Source organism: Oncorhynchus gorbuscha, linkage group LG03, assembly GCF_021184085.1.
Source record: "Oncorhynchus gorbuscha isolate QuinsamMale2020 ecotype Even-year linkage group LG03, OgorEven_v1.0, whole genome shotgun sequence".
NCBI classification, from domain to species: Eukaryota; Metazoa; Chordata; class Actinopteri; order Salmoniformes; family Salmonidae; genus Oncorhynchus; species Oncorhynchus gorbuscha.
In genome coordinates, this window is record NC_060175.1 from 12,352,505 (window position 1) to 12,374,595 (window position 22,091).

At 41.9% G+C, this 22,091-nt stretch overlaps 1 protein-coding gene across 2 annotated transcripts in view; it reads left to right on the top strand.

The window, feature by feature from the left end:
* LOC124025884 (protein phosphatase 1 regulatory subunit 1A-like) overlaps positions 1-21,065 on the top strand; it is a 67,121-nt gene extending 46,056 nt beyond the window's left edge. Inside the window, exons 3-8 of one of the 2 annotated variants that reach the window (XM_046339201.1) lie at positions 3,458-3,495; positions 3,618-3,681; positions 13,147-13,191; positions 13,338-13,508; positions 18,701-18,835; positions 19,301-21,065. In XM_046339201.1, coding sequence (XP_046195157.1) covers positions 3,458-3,495; positions 3,618-3,681; positions 13,147-13,191; positions 13,338-13,508; positions 18,701-18,835; positions 19,301-19,365 — 518 coding nt within the window. In that variant the 3' untranslated portion in view covers positions 19,366-21,065. The remainder of the gene's footprint in view (positions 1-3,457; positions 3,496-3,617; positions 3,682-13,146; positions 13,192-13,337; positions 13,509-18,700; positions 18,836-19,300) is intronic. The other variant, XM_046339203.1, reaches the window with a different exon arrangement.
* The last annotated feature ends 1,026 nt before the right edge of the window (positions 21,066-22,091 follow it).

A 22,091-nucleotide genomic window follows, 5' to 3' on the forward strand; every position in this document is an offset into this window, starting at 1 on the left:
AGGCTATAGTAGTAAAGATAACACCCTATAGGCTATAATAATAAAGATAACACCCTATAGGCTATAATAATAAAGATAACACCCTACAGGCTATAATAATAAAAACAACACCCTATAGGCTATGGTAATAAAGATAACACCCTATAGGCTATAGTAGTAAAGATAACACCCTATAGGCTATGGTAATAAAGATAACACCCTATAATCTATAATAAAAAAGATAACACCCTATAATCTATAATAAAAAAGATAACACCCTATAGGCTATAATAATATAGATAACACCCCCTATACGCTATAATAATAAAGATAACACCTTATAGGCTATGGTAATAAAGATAACACCCTATAGGCTATGGTAATAAAGATAACACCCTATAGGCTATGGTAATAAAGATAACACCCTATAGGCTATGGTAATAAAGATAACACCCTATAGGCTATGATAATAAAGATAACACCCTATAGGCGATAATAATAAAGATAACACCCTATAGGCTATAATAATAAAGATAACACCCTATAGGCTATAATAATGAAGACAACACCCTATAGGCTATAATAATAAAGATAACACCCTTTAGGTTATTATAATATAGATAACACCCTATAGGCTATAATAATAAAGATAACACCCCCTACACGCTATAATAATAAAGATAACACCCCATAGGCTATAATAATATAGACAACACCCTATAGGCTATAATAATAAAGACAACACCCTATAGGCTATGGTAATAAAGATAACACCCTATAGGCTATGGTAGTAAAGATAACATCCTATAGGCTATGATAACAAAGATAACACCCTATAGGCTATAATAATAAAGATAACACCCTATAATCTATAATAAAAAAAGATAACACCCTATAGGCTATAATAAAAAAGACAACACCCTATAGGCTATAGTAGTAAAGATAACACCCTATAGGCTATAGTAGTAAAGATAACACCCTATAGGCTATAATAATAAAGATAACACCCTATAGGCTATAATAATAAAGATAACACCCTGTAGGCTATAGTAGTAAAGATAACACCCTATAATGTATAATAAAAAAGATAACACCAAATTATCTACAATGTAGTCTACTACTTTTGACCTATTGTCACACCCTGACCATAGTTTGCTTTGTATGTTTCTATGTTTTGTTTGGTCAGGGTGTGATCTGAGTGGGCATTCTATGTTGTGTGTCTCGTTTGTCTGTTTCTGTGTTTGGCCTGATATGGTTCTCAATCAGAGGCAGGTGTTTGTCATTGTCTCTGATTGGGAACCATATTCAGGTAGCCTGTTTGGTGTTGGGGTTCGTAGTTGTTTGTTCCTGTCTTTGTGTTTGTTACACCAGATAGGGCTGTTTTTGGGTTTTCACGGTTTCTTGTTTTTTTTTGTATATTGTTCTATTTTCATCTTTATTAAAGATGTATCACAATAACCACGCTGCGTTTTGGTCCGCCTCTCCTTCAACAGAATAATCCCGTTACACCTATAGCCCTATATCCTGCATTACTTTTGAGCAGAGACCACATAGGCTCTTTAGAGTAGAATTCCATTTTTGATTTACTCCTTGTCAGTTTGGAGAAGACCCCTCAGCTTATTCAAATTCACACACTGAGCTTATAACCCTTACCCTCAGAAAGAGAGAGTGAGAGAGACGAGAGAGAGAGAGAGAGACGAGAGAGAGAGAGAGAGAGAGAGAGAGAGAGAGAGAGAGAGAGAGAGAGAGAGAGAGAGAGAGAGAGAGAGAGAGAGAGAGAGAGAGAGAGAGAGAGAGAGAGAGAGAGAGAGAGAGAGAGAGAGAGAGAGAGAGAGAGAGAGAGAGAGAGAGAGAGAGAGAGAGAGAGAGAGAGAGAGAGAGAGAGAGAGAGAGAGAGAGAGAGAGAGAGAGAGAGAGAGAGAGAGAGAGAGAGAGAGAACACTGCCCTACTTATTTTAATGGTTTTGAAACAAAAATCTTGATGGCCAGACACTTGGGACTTGCTAAAAATATGGATGTTTGATGCATCATCACAAACACACGTTGTTAAAAATTAAAAGGGGCTTTCTTGGTGTGTTTTTATGAGAAGTCGTTCATTTGGTATTTTTTTATTCAGTTGATGTAGATATTAAAACGTGCTGAATTGTTATGTGGTGCCAAGAGGAGTGTTGAAACAGATGCAGACACTTCACAGGCGTGTGGAAGAGCTGTTCACATTTCATATTCAGACACACACTCAGACAAACACACACAAACATGCTCAAGTGTACACACACATGCATGGAGGTCGCATGGACACACCCATAGACACACACAGACACACTGAACTGTACTGGTGTCTGGGGATGTTTAGGTTGCTAGGCAACAAGGTGGTGGTGTCCTAGAAAAAGACTGTGTGTGTGTGTGTGCGTGAGTGTGTGTGTAATCATGTATGTTGTGTATGTGTGTGTGTAAAAATGTACGTTGTGTGCATGTGTGTGTGTGTGCGTGTGTATAAACATGTATGTTGTGTGTGTGTGTGGTTGTTGTTGTAAATCTAGGATCAGTCCTGTGGTTGTGGTTGTAGTAATGTCAGCATTGTGACTATCCAGTGCCACTTGTCCTGCTGACGTCAGGCAGAGGTCTGAGGGGGTCATTAGACCATCTGGACTGACTGGCACAAGGTCACACACAGACACACACACACAACATACATGTTCACACACACACACACACACACACACACACACACACACACACACACACACACACACACACACACACACACACACACACACACACACACACACACACACACACACACACACACACACACACACACACACACACACACACACACACACACACACACACACATAGACTGGCACAAAGTCACCTTCGTGACCATACATTTTCGAGTCCCTCTGGAGTCTAGCAGAACTATAGGACTATATACTGGAACACAGCTGTAGACTGGCAGAACTATAGGACTATATACTGGAACACAGCTGTAGACTGGCAGAGCTTTATCACTATATACTGGAACACAGCTGTAAACTGGCAGAACTATAGGACTATATACTGGAACACAGCTGTAGACTGGCAGAGCTATATGACTATATACTGGAACACAGCTGTATACTGGCAGAACTATATGACTATATACTGGAACACAGCTGTATACTGGAACACAGCTGTAGACTGGCAGAACTATAGGACTATACTGTCCTGCCAAGTCTATGTGCGGGTTCATCATTTTACATTTTTATTTTAGGCATTTGGCAGAGACACTGTTACAGAGTGATTAACAGAAGGAATTAGGGTTAAGTGCACATGAAATGACTTTTGCACCTAGTTGTCTCGGGATTCGAATCAGCATCTTTTCGGTTACTGGCCCAAAGCTCTTAACAACTAGGCTTCCTGCCAACCTACACAGTTCATCGGATTTGTTTATGTTACAGTTTAATTCACAACCCATCTTTTATTTTCCCTCCTACAGAAATAGACGAAGACCGTCTTCCTAACCAGTTATACAAGGTAATTAACTGTGTACTTCATATGGAATGCATCTATAGAGAAATCATTAGTAACGACAAACCATGGACAAATGAAGATCTTCTGGCCCGGCTTACCTTATTAATGTTGACATGTTGTTGCAGGCAGCCCTGTTGAACTCTCCCAGGCAGAGGAGGAAGGGAGCAAGAGGCACGCCTACCATGAAAGGTGAGGTCATGTAGCTTACGAATTGTAGAGAAGGTAACACATAAGCATCAACATAGTCATTTAAGAAGGGCTCTTATTTAAACATGGGGTTATTGCAGTGTGACTTTCTTCAGTTTAATAATATGTTAGTCAGCCCAAAGTTCTGAATGTGTCCTCGGTTTGCACTCTCTTCACTTCCTAAACAGAACAAATAAGAGAGTGGGCTAAGTTGAGCCACCCTTGTTTCTAGGAAACCATGCACAAAATTAATAATTTGACCAAATATTTAGTAAGAGGTCATAATTTCGTGTAATCTGTGAAGTAAAAAAAACAAGTTAGGTCCAAAAAACAGATTTTCACCAAGTCAAATAAAATGTTTTAACATTTAAATGTAACCTTTATTTAGCCAAGTCAGTTAAGAACAAATTCCCATTTATAATGACAAATTATTCCCATTTATACACCGGCCAAACCCGAAAGACGCTTGGTCAATTGTGCGCCGCCCTATGGGACTCCGAATCACGGCGGGTTGTGATACAGCCTGGATTCGAACCAGGGTGTCTTTTATTGTGTTAGAGGTTTCATGTATCTAAACCAAAGAAGATCATTTTAAGATTGTTCTATACATCAGCTGCGGTCTCTCTAAGCTTCAATATTAAAGTGCATCCTTGTAGCTGTGTGGGCTAATATAGTCTAAATGTTTGCCTTGGGGTAAGTTTAGCCAATGACCTTTGGGTAAGTTGAGCTGATGGTTGAGCCAATGGGAATTTGAGCAAATTGTACATTTTTTGCATTACGCCTGGGAAGTGTTTTCTTCCCAGGCATAATGTAAGGCATTATCTCTTGGAAATGAGGTAACGACAGGGCCTGCTCTATGTTAAAAATCTCAATTTCTGCCTGAATGACGTGCCCAAAGTAAACTGCCTGTTGATCAGGCCCTGAAGCCAGGATATGCATATAATTGGTACAATTGGACAGAAAACACTTTGAAGTTTGTAGAAATGTTAAGCTAATGTATGAGAATATAACACATTAAATATATATATAAATAATCTAAAGAAAAACCAACCAAATTTTTGTTTTTGAGCGACCATCCTCTTAGAAAGGCAAGTAAAAGGTCATATTGAAAATAAGCTACATGGATGCAATTCCCATGGCTTCCACAGGGTGTCAGCAGTCTATGTTCAAGGTTTCAGGCTTGTAACTTCAAAAAACGAATAAGAAATATCAGTTTTAGTACAGGGACAGAGTCTTGGAAATTCATGTTTGGGTGCGCCATGAAGACAGTGTGCTATTGAACATACTTCTTTCCATAAGAAATATTATAGTTTGATTACATTTTAGGGTATCTGAGGAGTGAATAAAAACTTATTTTGACAAAGTTTAGGGGTAGATTTTCAGATTCCTTTCTCTGCATGTTGAACGAGTGGATTACTCAAATCAATGGCGCCAACTAAACAAAATGACACTACATGGTATAGCTGGGACCCTTTGGATGACAAATCAGAGGAAGAGTTTCAAAAAGTTAATATTTAATCGTTATTTGTGAATATAACACACATATATGTATCTAAAGGTTTAATATCCATAATTATTATGATTATTTATTTGAATTGCACACCCTCCAGTGTCACCGGAATTTGTCCCGCTAGCGAGACGACTATCCCTAATTAAACTCTGTACTTGTTTTAAAGTCACCATTGGCCCCATGGTGAAATTCCTGAGCGGTTTCCTTCCTCACCGGCAACTGAGTTAGGAAGAACGCCTGTATCTTTGTAGTGACTGGGTGTATTGATGCACCATCCTTAGTGTAATTAATAACTTCATCATGCTCAAAGAGATATTCGATGTCTGTTTTGTTTTTTTACCCATTTACCATTAGGTGCCCTTCTTTGAGAGGCAAAGGCATTGCCCTTGTGATTGAATCTGTGTTTGAAATGACTTGCTCGACTGAAGGACCTTACAGATACTTGTATGTGTGGGGTACTGAGATGAAGTAGTCATTCAAACGACATGTTTTAGTCCATGCAACAACATTTTTTTTACTCCTGAACTTATTTAGGCTTGCCATAAGAAAGGGTTGAATATTTAACGATCCAAGATATTTCAGCTTTTCATTTTTAATTAATTTGTAAGAATTTCAAAAAACATCATTCCACTTTAGAATGATGGGGTACTGTGTGTAAGCCAATGACCCCAATTTAATCCATTGTAAATTCAGATTGTAACATAACAAAATGTGGGATAAGTCAAGCGGTGTGAAGAGTTTCTGAATGCTTCTGTAGGTCTCTCCTGGAGGCTCTGTAGGTCTCTCCTGGAGGCTCTGTAGGTCTCTCCTGGAGGCTCTGTAGGTCTCTCCTGGAGGCTCTGTAGGTCTCTCCTGGAGGCTCTGTAGGTCTCCCCTGGAGGCTCTGTAGGTCTCTCCTGGAGGCTCTGTAGGTCTCTCCTGGAGGCTCTGTAGGTCTCTCCTGGAGGCTCTGTAGGTCTCTCCTGGACAAATGATCAAAGAAACGAACACAACAGTCCAAACAAAGGGTTCAGAAAAGGTTCTTCTGCAGAAGGAGGTATTTTGGTTCCAGTTTTATCTTTATCTTAGGAGTCTATGTTCTGTTTCGGGATAGAGTGGGAACTGAATCTGAATATACAGCGCATAGATCTTGGCCACGTTATCATCAGAGAAACTAGGGTAGGGAAGAGTAGGGTAAGTTGAGCCATTGTTGTACATTCAGCGTTACTCCATCAAGGGAAATATTGTAGTATTTTTTAACAAAGAGACAGCATCTACATATATTTCAGGATGTTGTGTATCCCTGAAAATAATCACAATTCAGGTAAGCACTACAGATATGGGGAAGTCGAGCCTCGGGACACGATAAATTAAGCCATCTACAAATATCTTTCCGGAATGAAAAATATTTTTCAAAACACGTCCATCTTTATTTCCCAAACAAAATTCAACACAATCACAATCGCTTTCTTGTCTTTTAATAATTTGAAGCATATTGTAACAGAGGTTTAACACATAACAAACACTTTTGTAACACTTTTAATGGCTAGGATAGGACAACACTGAGCAATACTAACCTAAATTAATGAAAACAAGGAAGCCTGTACAGACAAAAGATATTCCAAAACATGCATCCTGTTTGCAATAAGGCACTGAAATAAAACTGAAAAAATGTTGCAAAGAAATTCACTTTATGTCCTGAATACAAAGTGTTATGTTTGGGGAAAATCCAACAGAACACATCACTGAGAACCACTCTTCATATTTCCAAGCATGGTTGTGGCTGCATCATGTTAAGGGTATGCTTGTAAATGTTAAGGACTGGGAAGGTTTTCAGAATAAAAATAAATGAAATGGAGCTGAACACAGGCAAAATCCTAGAGTAAAACGTTGTTCTGTCTGCTTTCCATCAGACACTGGGAGATGAATTCACCTTTCAGCAGGACAATAACCTAAAACACAAGGCCAAATATACACTGGAGTTGTCATGTTTGTCATTCATTGTCATGTCTTGTCCCTGTGCTCCCCATGCTATTCGTTTCCCTCTGCTGGTCTTGTTTGGTTCTATCCTTCTCTCTCCCCCTCCCTCTCTCACTCTCTCGCTCTCTCTTCTCTCTGTCGTTCCGTTCCTGCTCCCAGCTGTTCCTATTCCCCTAATCATCATTTAGTCTTTCCACACCTGTTCCCGATCCTTTCCCCTGATTAGACTCCCTATTTATTCCTTTGTGTTCCGTTCCTGTGCCGTCGGTTCCTTGTTTTGTATTCCATGCTGTGATTACGTTTCGCCCTGTCCTGTCGTGTTTTTTGCCGTGATTGTGTATCACCCTGTCCTGTCGTGTTTTGTGCCTTCTTCAGACGCTGCGTGTGAGCAGGTGTCTCAGTTGACTACGGCCTGCGCCTACCCGAAGCGACCTGCAGTCTGTGGCCGCTTCTCCAGTTGTTTTCCCTTCTACTATCTAGAGGATTTCAGTTATTCGGTTTTGAGCATTAATAAACTCTGTTTCTGTTAAGTCGCGTTTGGGTCCTCCTTCACCTGCATGACAGAAGGAACCGATCAAAGAATGGACCCAGCGACTTCAGACGCTCGTTACACTGCCGTCGAGATCCAGGGAGCCATGCTCGGCAGACACGAGCAGGAATTGTCTGCTGCTCGCCATGCCGTGGAGAACCTGGCCGCTCAGGTTTCCGACCTCTCTGGACAGTTCCAGAGTCTACGTCTCGTGCCACCTGTTACTCCCTGGCCTGCCGAGCCTCCTGAACCCAGGGTTAATAACCCACCTTGCTACTCCGGGCAGCCCACTGAGTGCCGCTCCTTTCTCACGCAGTGTGAGATTGTGTTCTCTCTCAACCCCACACATACTCTAGAGAGAGCTCGGGTTGCTTTCGTCATTTCACTCCTTACTGGCCGGGCTCGAGAATGGGGCACAGCTATCTGGGAGGCAAGGGCTGATTGCTCTAACAGATTCCAGAACTTTAAAGAGGAGATGATTCGGGTTTTTGACCGTTCAGTTTTTGGTGAGGAGGCTTCTAGGGCCCTGGCTTCCTTATGCCAAGGTGAACGGTCCATAACGGATTATTCCATTGAGTTTCGCACTCTTGCTGCCTCTAGTGAGTGGAACGAGCCGGCGCTGCTCGCTCGTTTTCTGGAGGGACTCCACGCAGTGGTTAAGGATGAGATTCTCTCCCGGGAGGTTCCTTCAGATGTGGACTCCTTGATTGCTCTCGCCATCCGCATAGAACGACGGGTAGATCTTCGTCACCGGGCTCGTGGAAGAGAGCTCGCATCAACGGTGTTTCCCTGCTCCGCATCGCAACCATCTCCCTCTGGCTTTGAGACTGAGCCCATGCAGCTGGGAGGGATTCGCATCTCGAATAAGGAGAGGGAACAGAGGATCACCAACCGCCTGTGCCTCTATTGCGGAGTTGCTGGACATTTTGTTATTTCATGTCCAGTAAGAGGCCAGAGCCCATCAGTAAGCGGAGGGCTACTGGTGAGCGCTACTACTCAGGTCCCTTCATCTAGATCTTGTACTACTATGTCGGTCCATCTACGCTGGACCGGTTCGGGTGCTACATGCAGTGCTTTGATTGACTCTGGGGCTGAGGGTTGTTTCATGGACGAAGCATGGGCTCGGAAACATAACATTCCTTTCAGACCGTTAGACAGGCCTACGCCCATGTTTGCCTTAGATGGTAGTCATCTTCCCAGTATCAAATTTGAGACACTACCTTTAACTCTCACAGTATCTGGTAACCACAGTGAGACTATGTCTTTTTGATTTTCCGTTCACCGTTTACACCTGTTGTTTTGGGTCACCCCTGGCTTGTATGTCATAATCCTTCTATTAATTGGTCTAGTAATTCTATCCTATCCTGGAACGTTTCTTGTCATGTGAAGTGTTTAATGTCTGCCATCCCTCCCATTTCTTCTGTCCCTACTTCTCAGGAGGAACCTGGCGATTTGACAGGAGTGCCGGAGGAATATCATGATCTGCGCACGGTCTTCAGTCGGTCCCGAGCCAACTCCCTTCCTCCTCACCGGTCGTATGATTGTAGTATTGATCTCCTTCCGGGGACCACTCCTCCTCGAGGTAGACTATACTCTCTGTCGGCTCCCGAACGTAAGGCTCTCGAGGATTATTTGTCTGTGTCTCTTGACGCCGGTACCATAGTGCCTTCTTCCTCTCCGGCCGGGGCGGGGTTCTTTTTTGTTAAGAAGAAGGACGGTACTCTGCGCCCCTGCGTGGATTATCGAGGGCTGAATGACATAACGGTTAAGAATCGTTATCCGCTTCCCCTTATGTCATCAGCCTTCGAGATTCTGCAGGGAGCCAGGTGCTTTACTAAGTTGGACCTTCGTAACGCTTACCATCTCGTGCGCATCAGAGAGGGGGACGAGTGGAAAACGGCGTTTAATACTCCGTTAGGGCATTTTGAGTACCGGGTTCTGCCGTTCGGTCTCGCCAATGCGCCAGCTGTTTTTCAGGCATTAGTTAATGATGTTCTGAGAGACATGCTGAACATTTTTGTTTTTGTCTATCTTGACGATATCCTGATTTTTTTTCTCCGTCACTCGAGATTCATGTTCAGCACGTTCGACGTGTTCTACAGCGCCTTTTAGAGAATTGTCTCTACGTAAAGGCTGAGAAGTGCTCTTTTCATGTCTCCTCCGTTACTTTTCTCGGTTCCGTTATTTCCGCTGAAGGCATTCAGATGGATTCCGCTAAGGTCCAAGCTGTCAGTGATTGGCCCGTTCCAAGGTCACGTGTCGAGTTGCAGCGCTTCTTAGGTTTCGCTAATTTCTATCGGCGTTTCATTCGTAATTTCGGTCAAGTTGCTGACCCTCTCACAGCTCTTACTTCTGTCAAGACGTGTTTTAAGTGGTCCGGTTCCGCCCAGGGAGCTTTTGATCTTCTAAAAGAACGTTTTACGTCCGCTCCTATCCTTGTTACTCCTGACGTCACTAGACAATTCATTGTCGAGGTTGACGCTTCAGAGGTAGGCGTGGGAGCCATTCTATCCCAGCGCTCCCAGTCTGACGATAAGGTTCATCCTTGCGCTTATTTTTCTCATCGCCTGTCGCCATCTGAGCGCAACTATGATGTGGGTAACCGTGAACTGCTCGCCATCCGCTTAGCCCTAGGCGAATGGCGACAGTGGTTGGAGGGGCGACCGTTCCTTTGTCGTTTGGACAGACCATAAGAACCTTGAGTACATCCGTTCTGCCAAACGACTTAATGCCCGTCAAGCTCGTTGGGCGTTGTTTTTCGCTCGTTTCGAGTTTGTGATTTCTTACCGTCCGGGTAGCAAGAACACCAAGCCTGATGCCTTATCCCGTCTGTTTAGTTCTTCTGTGGCTTCTACTGATCCCGAGGGGATTCTTCCTTATGGGCGTGTTGTCGGGTTAACAGTCTGGGGAATTGAAAGACAGGTTAAGCAAGCACTCACGCACACTGCGTCGCCGCGCGCTTGTCCTAGTAACCTCCTTTTCGTTCCTGTTTCCACTCGTCTGGCTGTTCTTCAGTGGGCTCACTCTGCCAAGTTAGCTGGTCATCCCGGTGTTCGAGGCACTCTTGCGTCTATTCGCCAGCGCTTTTGGTGGCCGACTCAGGAGCGTGACACGCGCCGTTTCGTGGCTGGTGTTCAGACTGCGCGCAGAAGAAGTCTGGTAATTTTTTTCTGCTTCTGCTCCTGGTCTTGCTGGGTCTCAGTCTGTTCCCTGCCATCGCATCTCTCCTGTTCTTGTCCCTGCCCTTGCTGTGTCTCAGTCTGTCCCTAGTTCTCATTTTTTTTTTTAGAGTAGTACCCTAGTTTCCCTTTTTATCGTTTTTCGTTACGGTCCTGAGGAGAGGAGTTGGGTTCTTTCTCGGGACGTGCTGGACCGTTTCATCGATGATTTCCTCCGTTGCCGCCAGGATTCCTCCTCGAGTGCGCCAGGAGGCGCTCGGTGAGTGGGGGGGTACTGTCATGTTTGTCATTCATTGTCATGTCTTGTCCCTGTGCTCCCCATGCTATTCGTTTCCCTCTGCTGGTCTTGTTTGGTTCTATCCTTCTCTCTCCCCCTCCCTCTCTCACTCTCTCGCTCTCTCTTCTCTCTGTCGTTCCGTTCCTGCTCCCAGCTGTTCCTATTCCCCTAATCATCATTTAGTCTTTCCACACCTGTTCCCGATCCTTTCCCCTGATTAGACTCCCTATTTATTCCTTTGTGTTCCGTTCCTGTGCCGTCGGTTCCTTGTTTTGTATTCCATGCTGTGATTACGTTTCGCCCTGTCCTGTCGTGTTTTTTGCCGTGATTGTGTATCACCCTGTCCTGTCGTGTTTTGTGCCTTCTTCAGACGCTGCGTGTGAGCAGGTGTCTCAGTTGACTACGGCCTGCGCCTACCCGAAGCGACCTGCAGTCTGTGGCCGCTTCTCCAGTTGTTTTCCCTTCTACTATCTAGAGGATTTCAGTTATTCGGTTTTGAGCATTAATAAACTCTGTTTCTGTTAAGTCGCGTTTGGGTCCTCCTTCACCTGCATGACAGGAGTTGCTTACCAAGAAGACAGTGAATGTCCTGAGTGGCCAAGTTACAGTTGGGACTAAAATCTACTAGACAATCTATGGCAAGAACTGAAAATGGTTGTCTAGCAATGATCAACAACCAATTTGACAGAGCTTGAAGAATTTTGAAAATAATAATGGACAAATTATGCACAATCCAGATGTGGAATTCTTTTATAAATTTACCCAGAAAAACTGCTGTAATCGCTGCCAAAGGGGATTCTACAAACTATTGATTAAATACTTATGTGAATGAGATGTTTTTGTATTTAGGTGTCAATAAATGTGGAAAAAAAAATAAAACATGTTTTCACTTTGTCATTATGGGGTATTTTGTGTAGATGGTTGAGTAGAAATACGATTTAATCAATTTTGAATTCAGGCTGTAATACAACAAAGTGTGGAATAAGTCAAGGGGTGTAAAAACATTCTGAAGACACTTTAGGTGTCCCAAACAGTACCCTATTCCCAACATAGTGCACTACTTTTGACTAGAGCCCTATGGAGAATAGGGCGCCATTTGGGATGCAGACTTGAGGAGCCCTATGGCTCTAGCCACAACCTTCCCACAAATGTGTGTGTGTGCTTAAGGGTGCTTAAGGGTGCGTATTGTTGGGGTTCGTTTCCTTATTCCTTGTCAATCATTGGCTCATCTGTGAAATTAGCATGATGACCATATCTTTAATTAAATCGATTAAAAAAACTTTATTAATGCAATTGCAGACAGAAGTGGACAACAGGAACATAAACGCATGTTTCTGAGTAAGTTCTGCATCAAATAAAAGGTTCCAAGTTATTTTATTAAACCCAAAGTCCAGCTCTAGTGATATCACTGCCTACGTCAAAACCATGCCAACTCAACACTAAAACTCTTGTTTATATAGCTATCTAAAAGCTTAGCAGTAAATGTCCATGTTGATTTATAGTGGAATGACAAACTAATCTCTTATCTTTTACACTCCCCTGCAGAGTTCTGTCTTCACAGTCACACATTTCTCAGACAGTTTCTTCATAAGAGGCAGAGAGCCTAGAAAAGTACTCTGAAACAATATTAAACCTCATAACGTAGGGGAGGGGTCTTATAACCCCTCCCCTTCTATTAATACAACATGAGCATAATCAATTGCTATAATATATCAAACATTTGGTACAGCCCCTATCATGAGACCTAGGTGAACCTCTAAATGTATAATCAACACATTCATCGCCCACACAATAATATGGGCTAAGTCACTTCCATTACATTACAAGCAGCTTCAACTCGAATGAACACGCTGAAGAAGGCTGTGTTACAGCAAGACGGGGAAGATTTCATCAGTTCATAATGGCGTACTGTACAGTATATTAACATAGACTCCTACACCTTTTATTGTGTATTTTCCCCCTCCCTCTCTACCTCTCTCACAACCTCTCTCACATTCTCCCTCCCTCCCTGCAGAACTGCAGTTCATGGTAGAACACCACCTGTACAAGCAGCAGCACGGTATGAGAAGAGTTTATACCTTATTGTTTGCTTGCACAGGACACCGTGACAACAGAATAGAATACACTGCAACTTTATTCTCCATAAACTACAGCGAACACCATACATTCATCTTCTGGATATTTTTTTTTCAACACAATATATAGGTGGAGATGATGAATGTTCCTCAGAGAGCTGTCTGTCAGACAGACCCAGCCCGGACACTCTGCCAACCGGAGAAGAAGAGGAGCTGGAGCTACCGGAGGACGAGGAGGCCTGGGGAACTGGCGACAATATCACTGCGGAGGCCTTCGAGAAGCTGCGCTGTCAGATGGAGGGTAAGAGTGGTGGGAGGAAAGAAGGGAGTTAGCTTTTCACTACCACCCACGATTTCTCTGTGCTAGCTATGCTACCAATTTATACAAACGGGAGTTAGCTTTTCACTACCACCCACGATTTCTCTGTGCTAGCTATGCTACCAATTTATACAAACGGGAGTTAGCTTTTCACTACCACCCACGATTTCTCTGTGCTAGCTATGCTACCAATTTATACAAACGGGAGTTAGCTTTTCGGAGTCACTTATTCTAAACCTGAAAAGGGACTACTTCTAAAAGTTATGCAGCGAAAAACAGCCAACTATATACAAAATATTGTTGTATTATTATTTTCTGGTGGACTAAATTGAAATTGCAATCAACTATCTATGGCTTGTTTTAAAAATAGTGATATTTTGGAGATTATTTCCTTTTCAAATAACCGAAAGTGAGCAGGTGTAATCTGAATCAAGGGGAAAAGGCCCTTCTTGAACACAGGATGAGACATTCCTACCAATTTACTAGAGAACCAGTTTGGATTTAAGTATTACTTTTGTATGACTGACGCCTTTAGTGAGAAGTCTAATCCTTTAATATTTAATCATTTCTGCCCTCCGAATTCATATTCATTATATAAATAGGGCCGTTCAATTTCGTCTGGCTTGCCGTTTAAAATAAAGTGAAATATTTTTTGCTCATATAATTTTAAAAACAGGTCGCTAGGTGTAGGCAAGACCATAAACAAATAGGTAAACTAGGATATGTAACCCGTTTCAGTAAATGTATTTTTGGTTGCATTTCTATGTTGAAGATTAAAAAATAATTTGGTGTATTTTTCCCCCTATTCATCCAGTTCGCTTTATTTTTATAACATATTCCACTTGATATTTCTTGAATAAATTCCTCAATTTCTTCTTGTTTTTCCATTAACTTATTCTGTGGCTCTATGTTAGTCCCTCTATTTCCTTTGCTAATATGAACTCTTTTGACCTAAATAGCTTTTGTTTGAAAGGTGATTATTGAATTGCATAGCCTAAAAGCACATTTAACAGTGTCCCATACAATAAGGGGATCTGCTGTACCTCTATCAGAAAGAGGCAGTTATACATTATTCTTTCCAAGTTAAAAACAAATAATAATCCAATAGGCTTTGACTAATTTCCAATATCCTCACAAACGTGGAAATTATGTAAGAACAACGTATATGCAAATAATTGAATGTTCCGACTTCATTCTATCCCCTATCAACACTTTTTAAACTTTTCTTGCCAGTGAGAATGACATTAGAAAGTAGTCAAAACTACTAGCTTGATTGAGCCTCCGCCATGTAGAGTGCATTAGGTAAGTATTCAGACCACTTGACTTTTTTCACATTTTGTTACGTTATACTCTTTTTCTAAAATGAATTAAAAAGTGTTTTTTCCCTCATCAATCTACACACAATACCCCATAATGACAAATCAAAAATAGTGTTTTAGAAATGTTTGCAAATGTATTAAAAGTAAAACTGGAAATATTAATGTTTAGCGTCTGAATACTTTCCGAATGCCATGTATATCTCACTAGGTCAGTATATTTAAGCCTCCACATAGCCACTGGTTCCAAAATATCCATGGTATTCGTGATTTCCTTATGTGCACGAAGGTGATAGTTTGTAGTGTGATTTCCTTTAAGGTCCATTGAGGTATTTAATCTCCCACCTTAATAATAGAGTCTTGTATTGCTTGTAGGTTTGATCCTTACTTGGACCGGTATAGATTAATGAGCCATATCTGTTTATAATTCAACATATTTAAAATCATCCATATATTTTGCAGATCTGTTGCAATTAGTTCAGACGAAAAGTCCAAAAAGTTATATTACAGTTCATAGAAACATGTCAAACGATGTATAGAATCAATCTTTAGGATGTTTTTATCATAAATCTTCAATAATGTTTCAACCGGACAATTTGTTTGTCTTTAGAAATGAATGGGAACGCAGCTAACTCTCACCGACGCTCGCCTGACTGAGCTCATGGCATTCTGCCAGACCTCTCAGTCAAACAGCTCTTATTCTCTCCCCCGTCACAGTAGAAGCCTGAAACAAGGTTTTAAAGACTGTTGACATCTAGTGGAAGCCTGAGGAAGTGCAATATGACCCCATAGACACTGCATATTGGATAGGCAAAGACTTGAAAACCTACAAACCTCAGATTTCCCACTTTCTGGTTTGCATATTTTCTCAGGTGTTTGCCTGAAATATGAGTTATTTTATACTCACAGACATCATTCAAACAGTTTTAGAAAGGTCAGAGTGTTTTCTACCCAAAACTACTAATTGTATGCATATTCTATCTTTTGGGCCTGAGTAGCAGGCAGTTTACTCTGGGCACCTTATTCATCCAAGCTACTCAATACTGCCCCCGTTCCCAAATAAGTTAAGACACTAACAGCTTATAGACGGTAGGCAATTAAGGTCACAGTTATGAAAACTTAGGACACTAAAGAGGCCTTTCTACTGACTCTGAAAAACACCAAAGAAAAATGCCCAGAGTCCCTGCTCATCTGCGTGAACACGCCTTAGGCATGCTGCAAGGAGGCGTGAGGACTACAGATGTGCCCAGGGCAATACATTGCAATGTCCGTACTGTGAGACAAGACAGTGCTAGAGGGAGACAGAACGGACAGCTGATCGTCCTCACAGTGGCAGACCACATGTAACAACACCTGCACAGGATCGGTACATTCAAACAGCACACCTAGGTACAGGATGGCAATGACAACTGCCCGAGTTCCACCAAGAACGCACAATCCCTTCATCAGTGCTCAGACTGTCCGCAATAGGCTGAGAAAGGCTGGACTGAGGGCTTGTAGGACTGTTGTAATGCAGGTCCTCACCAGACATCACCGGCAACAACGTTGCCTATGGGCACAAACCCACTGTCCCTGGACCAGACAGGACTGGCAAAAAGTGCTCTTTACTGATGAGTCACGGTTTTGTCTCACCAGTGGTGATCGTCGGATGTGCGTTTATCGTCAAAGGAATGAGCGTTACACCGAGGCCTGTACTCTGGAGCGAGATCGATTTGGAGGTGGAAGGTCCATCATGGTCTGGGACGGTGTGTCACACCATCATCGGACTGAGCTTTTGGTCATTGCAGGCAATCTCAACGCTGTGCGTTATATGGAAGATATATCCTCCTCCCTCATGTGGTACCCTTCCTGCAGGCTCATCCTGACATGACCCTCCAGCATGACAATGCTACCAGCCATACTGCTCGTTCTGTGCATGATTTCCTGCAAGACAGGAATGTCAGTGTTCTGCCATGGCCAGTGAAGAGCCCGGATCCCAATCCCATTGAGCATGTCTGGACCTGTTGGATCGGAGGGTGAAGGCTAGGCCCATTTCCCCCAGAAATGTCAGAGAACTTGCAGGTGCCTTGGTGGAAGCGTGGGGTAACATCTCACAGCAAGAACTTGCAAATCTGGTGCGGTCCATGAGGAGAAGATGCACTTAATGCACTTAATGCAGCTGGTGGCCACAACAGATACTGACTGTTACTTTTGATTTTGACTCCCCCTTTGTTCAGGGACACATTATTCAATTTCTGTTAGTCACATGCCTGTGGATCTTGTTCAGTTTATCTCTCAGTTGTTGAATCTTATGTTCATGCAAACATGTTAAGTTTGCTGAAAATGAACGCAGTTGACAGTGAGAGGACGTTTATTTTTTTTCTGAGTTTATATGTTTGTAAACTTGCCATTAAAAAATCACCATAGTGATTGAGTGTCCATATAGCTGTACCATGATATTTGCATTGCTACTAAGTAAACCTCCAACTGTACTCCTCTATTCCACCTGCTAAACCCCCCTCCCCATTCCCAAATGTTGGATTGTCTTCCCAGTGACCGGTAGACCACCCCCAGCCCCCCAGATCCTAGGGCCCCCGAGAGACCGGGACCCATCCTTCGAAAAGAGCACACAGTGCCACCCACAGAACAGAAGCAGATCAACCGTCAAATGCATTTCTATCACCCTCACCTCGATTTGTATTATATATAGATGTAAAACAAAATATGTATATATAAAAAAATCTTAATTTACACAATTAACGAATAATATGCTTAATATTGTAGGCAGTTACCTAGAACCAGGATTGACATTCCAACATTTATTTTTCTGACAAGCAATTATTATTTTAGCAAACAATTATTGTGATTCATCCTATGTAATCCCTAACATCATTGCCCCATAGCATCAGATGTGGGATATGTACACATACTCATGCAAACTCGATCCCATTCCCCCACAAACAACCACAAGCTCAGATGTTCAACAGTTGTTCCATCCCCGAGCCCAACTCAAGAAAGAACTTGATGTGCAAATGCATATACAGTTGTTTGAGAAGGCATGCAAATTTGAGCAAAATAATATAACCACTTCTCCTGAAACACGCTGGTCCCCAGTTCTGACCATTTTCCCAAGATTCTCTGTGAAGTCAGACCTTTGATTATTCTGTGCCACCAGGGCCACAATAATTTGCTCCCTCTCTGAATGTCCGACTGTGACCCCCTTCCCATGGGTTACTGCAGCTAGTGTTGTCAGCACAGGTACTGCCTGGGTGGTGGCACCCCACCGGGACTCCCACTGGCTAGGTACAAGGTCATCTAGTTTTCATTAGCAGCTTTGAGCAATTCCTGGTATATCATGCTCTCCCATCAGGGGGCTTTGGCTTTGTAGGACCAACCCTGCCAGGCAGGCTTAGACTCTTGAGGGGGTGGTGCTGCTTTAGTGGGTCTCTGAGTGCATTAATATTTCTGTCATGGCTGTGTATAGGCTACTTACGGTAGGCTCATAAAACAGATAAGGACTTCTCCTTAGTGTATGGATTGCTCAGGTGGGTGTCTAGGTTATAGGGTTGGGTACCATTCCATCATGATAGGACAATAAATAAATAAACTATATTTATAATCTATTTTGAAATGTATATCTCATATCTGTACAGAATTGAAATCTCTCCAACAACCCCTGCTCGCAGACACACATATCTAATATGTTAGTCACCACATTGTGGACCTGTTACTACAATACATCAATCATGACGGATTTAAAGAATATCCTCTTTGTCAGATCAGATTTTTTGAATCACTTCGGCGCCATTCTTCACAGTCTGCTTTCCATTGACCTGCTAACCACATCTATTCTGTAAAGGACACTTTCTGTGTGTCCAGCAGAGTTTTCACGGGACAGTCTATCAGACGCTGCAGGAGGACATGAGTGCTCCTTCTCCAAGGAAGAAGTGGGATGTTCCACCGTCCCCATGGCAGCAACATCACCATCACAACAAAAACAACACATACAAGCAGGTAGGAGGAGCCCCTGCACCTATTGCAGACAGTAGTGTTACACTATCCTAATCCCTTTGATATCATCACAGGAAATCTTTAGAATTCAGACAGACAGTGTTTATTTTCATCTGTTAAACTATTTAACGATTTGGCTTAATTTAGCATAATAATAAAGCTAACATCTGTAATAGTGCTTTGATCATGTAGCTTCAGAACAAAGCAACTTTTTGCAATATGCCTGCAATAGTTTGAATGTGTGCCAACAATGGAGTCTTTTTTATAACCTACTGCATACTGACTCTAAAATTTTATGTGGATCAAAATTTTGAAGAAATTTTTAATTAAAAAATGTCTAAGAAATACTGTAGGAATAAGCTAACAAGCTCTCAACTATCTAGCCTGATCTCACTGATTTATTTCTCTCCATCTTTCTACCCCTCTCTCCCTGTGTGTGTGTATATGTGTCCAATATTTCAACCACAGACACAAAATCTGCATCCGCAGCGAGTCCAGAGGAGAAGAAAACAAAGAAACCCATCCAGGAATAAGAAGACAAATAGAACCATGGAACAGCCTCCACACCAACCTGTGTGTGTCCCAAATGGATCCCTATTCCCACAGGGCTCTGGTCAAAAATAGTGCACTATGTAGGGAATAGGTTGCCATTTGGGACCTGATGTTCAGTCAATAACTACAGACAACAGACAGACAGACAAGATCATCCTTTTGATAAACAGACACACTGTAGATACGGAGACATCAGGATATATGTCCGGTCAGGTACTATACCGTGCAGGTGGAGAGATGACTAGGCGTTTATTTATGACTAGGTGTTTTTTGTTTCTATTGATTTACTCATTTGATTGCCCCTACTAATCTGTAACTAATTGTCTAATGTTCCAAACCAGGACAGGAAATATTTGGGTATTTTTCACGACAGTTTTTGGTTTGTCGTATACACAAACTGTAACAGCCTAGCACTCACATGTCTAATATGGCCGCTGTATAATACTCATAAATCCAAATATTGTCTCATGATTATTCTAAGATTGATTTGATTTTTTAGACATTCTGTCCAGGACTCTTGAAGGAACTAGACCTCGGTGGGCCAAAAGAGACTCGCATAAACAACAACAACAAGAACAGCATTTAGTCCTTATTCATATTTGTGCAACGACACATATTTGTGCCACGACAATAACATTGTCTATTTTTAAGAGTCACAGGGCAGTATCACTGCATCACTTAGGGAACATCATTCCTCATATAGTGCACTGGCTTTGACCAGAGCCAAATGGAGTAGTGTACTACTGTATTATTGGGGACACGGTGCTTATTTGGGAGGCATCCTGGGAATCATCAATGACCCAATCTGGAGCTGTGATCAGAGTGTTTTCGGTCTCCGTCTATTTGAGTCTCTGAAGTCCCCAAAACGTATCTGATTAAGGGACCAATTCATTGGACAGGACTCTGGGTGAACTTTGACCTTTTAAAAAAGAAAAAAAAAACATGTATTTACGTGTCTATTGACATCCCAGTCATGCATAGTACAGATTTAGTACTACACACCCCTTTGTTCTGTACTCCCCCCAGTACATCATTCAGAGTTTTTATTTCACTACCAGTATATCGTATTGTTTTCTGTACAGTAACAACATCCAGAAGCATATGTAACTTATTTTATCTTTGGTAAATATATTTGTTTTCCACTAGTTCGATCCCATACTCTGCTTCACTGATGTGACATTAGGGTCCTGATTGGGTGACATTTTAGACCTAATATTCGTCGGCGTCATCATATCATTTCGATGACAGATTAGGCGTATTACTTCAATGTACTGTATGTATTGGGTGCACAGCAAATGAACAACATTATGTCAATTTAGAGAGGTCTACTGAATGAGACAGGTGAAAGGAATTCAACATAAAAGTAATATACGTACAGTCATGTGTTCCTATGTTTTATGTATGGGTGGTCCCGGGAATCTGACCCACAATTATATTCTGCTTTTAGAAAGCTTTCCAGTTATTTAGCATTGAACACTCTACATCTGTTAAAAACATTATCTTGTCATTCATTTTCAATGTATGAACACCATAAATGATTGTGTATTTATTTCATTTTTATTAATGATAAATTACGATACATGAAATCCATCTATATCTGCATTTTAGTTCAACTTTGTTTGACTTGGTAATGATTACATATGTCATAAAAAGGGTTTGATACAATAAAGTGTTGAAATTGGACAAGCTTTGTGTTTACTTCTTTAAACAAAACATATTATTCCAATCATAATCCATGCTATAATTAAGCAATAAGGCCCAAGGGGGTGTGGTATATGGCCAATATACCACGGCTAAGGGTTGTTCTTAGGCAAGACGCAAAGTGGAGTGCCTTGATACAGCCCTTAGCCATGGTATATTGGTCATATATCACAAACCCCAGAGGTGCCTTATTCCTATTATAAACAGGTTACCAACGTAAGTACAGCAGTAAAAATACATGTTTTGTCATAACCGTGGTATACGGTCTGATATACCACGGCTGTCAGCAAATCAGCATTCAGGGCTCGAACCACCCAATTTATAATCCATTTTAATTCATGCCAAGAACTACCCATAGTAGGCCAACAATACGGCTCTGACTTTAGTGTTGCATCACTGACCTATAATGTTGAGTAAGTAAGGTTGACTTATAACAAAACCCTATTATCAATTATTCAATAGACGTGGTGCTGCGAGCATAAAACACATGAATATTTCACAACGTGACCAGTTTTCACCCAATGCATTTCATAATACCACTGTAGCCTGGTTCAATCTTCCTCCCCACAGTTTTGGCTCCTCCTACTGGAGGACCAGTGAACGGGACTCTGCTGAAGGATTGGACTGACATCTCAGCCTGGTCCCAGATCTGCAGTGTTTCATTCAACTCTTCTGACTATTACTGTCTGTCATGCCTTTGATGTGCTGTGTCCATAGTAGGACGGCCTCAGAATCACAACGTTAGAGATATAAGACTTGTACAATATGGCAGTTCTGGGTTGCCTGACGCGTCATACTGAAGTGAATTATTCTGCTCTATGACTGTGCCATCCTGAAATCTGAAACTGCCATCACAGAAGTCATTTGTGCTGCTGTGAAAATGAGGAGCGTTGTACAAAACAATTAAATCAGTGATTGGATTGTCTCTAATCAATCTAACCAATCAGAGTATCAAAGTTGATTCGGTCATCATGTAGGCCGGCTCTGGCCCAGCCCACTGGTTTCT